General features: G+C 39.0%; 1 protein-coding gene across 1 annotated transcript; it reads right to left on the bottom strand.

The window, feature by feature from the left end:
* Positions 1 to 2,015: 2,015 nt before the first annotated feature.
* GSBLH_T00001535001 (uncharacterized protein) lies at positions 2,016 to 2,918 on the bottom strand (the record flags this gene model as incomplete). The annotated part of the gene is made up of 1 exon (XM_013039954.1): positions 2,016 to 2,918. The coding sequence occupies one exon, from the start codon at positions 2,916 to 2,918 to the stop codon at positions 2,016 to 2,018; it is 903 nt and encodes a 300-aa protein (XP_012895408.1).
* Between the last annotated feature and the right edge of the window lie 3,043 nt (positions 2,919 to 5,961).

The raw sequence follows: 5,961 nt of genomic DNA, 5'->3' as shown, positions 1-5,961 counted from the left end.
ATGATAACAATGATGATAACCATAAGTTCATGTGTCAATGAATGTACAAACAATACAATTATCATAGTATTTTGATGAATAAGAAATAGAATACAACATATATACTATATAGAATGTTGATTCTTTACACTAATCAAATCATACAGACAAAATTGTATCTAAATTGAAGATATGTTTGAAAAGAAGATAATATTGGATCGAATCAATATTGATTCTGAATCGAAACTAGTGATAATTCTAATAGTATGACAATAATAATGAAAATGAAAAATATGAAAACATAATGATTGATAATCATAATGTTGATAAATGTGTTAATAATGTAAATGAATAAGATAACACATTTCTACATCATTATGATGATTATGACGATGACTATGATTATGATGATGATGATGATAATTTCTAATGGAATGTAAATGAAATCGCAAAATGAATATGGAATAATTGATTTGAAAGACTAAATGTGATACAGATAAACAAATTAATATGTCACCTAGATTTGGTTTGATTGCATGTATGTGTTGGTATTCAAATTAATGGATTAGGTTGATAGTCTATTACGATTAATATAGGACAATTCAAATCGAAAAATGTATTTCAGTTCAACTTTCTTTATCCTCTTTTTATCACATATCGTAATTCTATATATATATATATATGATTAATGGAATGAAGGATTTACGAATAAATTGTGTGAGACTCAACACTCAGATATGTAGTCATATTGGAATAGGTAGACATTTTTCTATCATTCATATTAGAGCTTATACTATCAATACTATTCAGATACTCTACTATGATTACATCAATACTTTGACGTTTTTTATTTTCATTCTTGATTGTAATTGATTATTAGTACAGAATCTGTTAATGTATATATCACAAAATACAATAGTATAGCGAATTGATATTCGATTATACACATTTTGAAGTATTTTCTGATATCGATAATAATCGGTTTCCGTTCTGTACATATTCATACAAATAATAATGATTTGATTGGTTGGGTTTAGTCCAATAATATCACATCTAGACATTTTAAAACCGTTTTAGCACACATCAAGAAAATGTAGTTACAGTTTTACAATCATTACGAACCGCATCGATTTATATATATATATAATACTTTTTTCTGAATGCCATCTAAAATATAAGCCGATTCCTGTTAATCACATCAAAGAACGCACTACACCAAACACCCATCGAATTCATTTTAATTCACAAATAAATGTGGCTAGTCCTAATTATGTTTACTATCTGAAAATATACGTCTATCCACGTTTTTCCACATCAAGATTACATACTTTAAATGAACTCGATAATTTAAAAAAGAGAATTCAAAGCAATTTATGGAGGATCATTGAGATAATACTACTCGATAATATGTGAATGAATTCGAATGATGAAAAACCCTATATCATATCATACAATCCATATTTCTTGAAGATTATGGCCTTTACAAATAAGATGATGAATAATATTCATTAACCCTGCTATGTAATATTGGAATGAGAGAATCTGAATCATCCATGTCTAATATTCATTCTTTCAGATAAAGATGATTTTATTTTTACTTGCCCAGTGAGGTGGAGTTATGTTTCTCAAAGTGAATTTATGACTGTGATCAGATAATCCATATTTTTTATAATGCTGAACTATATAATGGTGTATGTTTCGTTCATAAATGTATTATCCATTTTTCTTATTTTGTCTAAGTGAAGCTATGACTTTCGATATTGATTCTATTATCAACACATCAATATGCTTGTTTATTATCCTATTTACATACTTTCAGTTTTTAATTGATAGTATTTCTTAATATTGATTTGATAGTTTATTCATGGCCGTGCTGTTTATTTACAAGCAGTGACTATTTGTGCAATTAACATGTTATCTTCTTATAGAACATATGATCAACTGTGATGTAATATCGACTTGTTGTACAGATTCACATTGAACATGTTGTAAAGCTTCTGCTCAAAGTACGAAGTGAATATTTGACCAGCCTTCGACTACAGAACCGTCCAACTCTCTCCGTCATTCGAACCATACAGAGTCCAACCCGAAGGATGGCGGTTGTTGCAGTCATTTCCAGACACCAGACCGTATCGACCGATTGGTTCACGACGATCATTGCTCCACGACCAGATCAGCTCCACACCCTCGCAGATTCCAGTAGCAGTCAGCATCTTCGTGGCCGAATTGTTATCGAACACCTTGTCCGATCCCTCGACTCCGGTCAAAGCAGGCACCGTCGTACCCGTACCATCCAGCAGCAGGTACATGTTGTCCAGAATCAGAATCGCAGATCCATCGAAGCTGTTCGTCTCCTCGTTCGCCTCATAGCGATGCAGCTCGAACGCCAGAATGTTCTCGCCCACCACCAGCCGCTCTCTCTGCACGGCCTCTCCGATCACCAGCAAGAACGGTTCGCCGCTCTCGCCCGTAGCCGCAGTATCCTCCTTCACCTCCGTATTCTCGGGGAGATTGTAGCGACGGATCTCGACTCCGTTCAGATACACAACCACTCCGGCCTTCACGTTCACAGCGATGTCCATCGAAGCGAACTCCGTCAGATCCTCGATCTGGAACTTCGTGAAATAGTACTGGGTCACACCGCTGGCCGCGAAGAACTGACCCGGTCGCTGCGTCTCCCAATTCGAGGGAGCTCCGCTCAGAGTGTTCCAGCCCGCAGGAGCGGCCGTGCCGTCCACCAGGTAGCTCCAGTGAGTCCACTGAGGATACACAGAATACGCAGGATTGAAGTTGTACTCCTTCTCCGTCGCTCCGGCAGCCAACGACTCCGACAGAAGCGTGCGCCCATCCGCCAGCTTCACCGTCGCTTTGCTGTTACCCCAACCGCCAGTGCCTTGCTTCTTCAGCACCAGAGCATATGTCGTTGCAGGACGACACATCGGAATCGAGATCGAACTGTAGTCAGCGAAGTTCGAGCGCTCCTCCAATTCCTCGCCAGTCGCACGATCCTTCAACACGAACGAGCATGTAGAGGCTCCCGTTTCGAACGTCAATTCAATGCTGAAGGATACCATGTCTCCAGCGCACTCCTGAACCGTCAGAGTCACCGTCGTCGTCTTCTCCTCACCCAGAGGATTCAGCGCAGTGATCGTGTACACGGTCGAAGCCTTGATGTCCGTGGGAGTTCCAGTGATCATTCCAGTCGTCGTACTGAACAAAAGTCCACTCGGAAGCTCAGGAGTGATCGAGAACGTGTTGTAATAGGAAGAAGAGCAAGTCCATCCAGGCACTTCAGCACCCGTATAGGCAGTAATCTCGCTCGGACTGAACGACAGCTCCGGAATCTCCAGTGAAGAATAGTCCTGCAACAACAAATTCCAATCAGCAAGAGCATAGTAGTTATCAGTATCGTCCACACGAGCCTTCTTCAGAGTCAGTTGGTAGTATGTCCACGCCTTGGTATTCGAAGGCATGTAGAAGCAATACTCCATAGAACGCGAATCGAAGTACACCTCAGACTCGCTCTTCAACTCGCTGAAGGTCTGACCATCCATCGATGCCTCAATGCTCCACTCACGAGGATCATAATTATTCGACTGAGAACTCGTTATGAAACAGTAGTTGTTGAACATTTCGGCTCCATCGTTCGCGAACTGGATCGTGAACTTCTGAGTCGGAGTAGTCGCCTTGTACACATAAGCAAAACTCGCAGGATTCATATCGAACAGCTTACCAACATTGCCTATAGTACACTTTTATTATCAACACCTATTGATTATGAATAAAATGAAAGATCGAACGAAATACACAACAAATCGTGATATGGTCTATGCCTTGTTTATCAGTTGTAGGCACATGCTTGGTCAAGTAAACTAACCCAGAAATACTCTGCTAGTGATTTTGTTTTTACATCAAGAATAGTAAATGTATAGTGCTCAGTTCTTTGTATACATGATATATTTACATTTAGTGTTGATTTCAGATACACCTGAAACGGATATATACGACAGGATTTGCCTTGTTGTACTAATAGTGCCTTAACGATTAAAATGTATTTCTTTATTTTCTAAATAAATTATCTAATTTAAAAAATATATTTATATATATATACCCTATGTATAGTATTTGTAAACATATGAACATGAATTAACTCCTCCTTACACAATCAGCTACTGCTTGTAATATATTTCTATTGTCCTATTGATGGTAAATATAAAGATATATGATACCTCTTATATTAACATAGCAATTAGTTTGCTTTCCAACAAAGGCAACGGGAAGTGGTTGTTTCAATAAAATACCTCTGTAGCACTGTAAATACAGACATTCTTAAGCAGTACAACAATGAAGAATATGTCTTCTCAAAGTCAAAACACTTGTCTTCTTTTCTATTTTTATATCTAAATTATCGCAAACAATCAATATTGGAAAGTTGACTCGAATGTTTACTTTTTTTCTCTCATAGTGCTCTTTCCATTTGGAATTATTCTATGGAGGAACATAATATTGTCGACATATCAAAAATATATGTATTCTATGTGGATAAACTTGTGGAAGAAAACAAGGCTGTATCGTTTGATTTCTATTGAATATCGTATAGAAAAACCAGTTCAATGATCAGTCAATGTATTATCGATATGATAGTCCTTTAATGACTCTTTCTTCGTTCTATTCGAAGTATACTTTTATTTTTGTTTGATAATGAGCTAGTTTATTTTCTCAGATGAGTTGCTGCTTGGAATGCTACATTTTATCTCTTCTATACATAAAACGAGTTCATAATGTAATTCCGGGACTTGTAAATAACGGCTCTCTCAAGAATTTGATAATAGCGTCGTACTAGCTTGTGTTTTGAAAGTGAGGTTTAGACTGGTGCTTGCGCAGAAATTTTTTGATGAAATATGTTTTAAGTCTGAGTTTTATGCCAGTTTTGCCAACTTGACGGTAAGTGAGCTCAATGCTCTTGAAGTGGATTTTCTCTGCCGCATTCACTTCACTTTGTTTGTTTACCCTTCGGAGTACCAAAGTTTTTACAATGAGTTACGCGGTCTGTGTAGTTGTCCTTCTCTTCAGGCCAGTAGGAAATGGCTGATATTGATCGACTAGGCCACACTTCTCTTCCTGAAATAATCAACATATCCAAAACGGAGTGTCCTCTTCTGAAATATGTGTTTTCAGAGAAGGAGAGGGAGCGTAGCATTCGATTTCATCAGCAACGGCAGCAACAACGTCATCAGCAACAGCAACGCGCCCCTCTGGCTGTTCCTATTCCACTCGTTGCGCCCCGTCCTTATCTCTCGAGCCTTCGATACCCTCCAATGGCTCCAGTACCTCCAGTACCTCCAGTACCTCCAGTACCTCCAATGGCCGTAATGGCTCCAATGGCTCCAATGGCTCCAATGGCTCCAATGGCTCCAGTGCCTCCAGTACCTCCAGCAGCAATGAACCCGATCCTTCGAGTTGGGTCCATTCAGTCTGTACAGTCAACGCAATCTGCGCAGTCCATACAATCAGGATATCAACAAGGAAGGTCTACGGAGATGTACTTTCCTCCCATTCCCAATGCAGTGGCTCGTCCTTCTCAGGCGAACATAGCAAGTGCAGTTCCTTTAAATCCATTTGCATCCTATCCCCCTCCTCCTTTTCCTCGCTACCAAAACAACTATTATCTTGTTTGTATTACAAACACTGCAAGAGTGGTCATATTTTGGAAGCTGCAGTACCCTCAATACCCGTGTTTTCGCTTGATGGAGAGGGAATCTGGCTGCATTCCTTCCCGGACTCGATGAAAGTCTTTGCTTCCAACTCTGTGCAACTCGCTGAATTGGGACTATCTTCGCTCTTTTCGAGTTTAGAAGGGCGGTGCTTCGCTCGTTTCCCAAGCAGTCTCTCTAGCAGGCCTTTCTTTTTCTCCTTCGCTTTCTCCTTTTCTTTCTCTTCTCCCACCACTCTCTCGTACTCAACCACTTCGTACTTCTATGA

This window comes from Blastocystis hominis (genome assembly GCF_000151665.1).
Source record: "Blastocystis hominis, Singapore isolate B (sub-type 7) whole genome shotgun sequence assembly, scaffold_11".
Lineage (NCBI taxonomy): Eukaryota > Bigyra > Opalinata > Blastocystidae > Blastocystis > Blastocystis hominis.
Note: the sequence above shows the minus strand (reverse complement) of the source record. Positions and strands in the feature narration are given on the sequence as shown.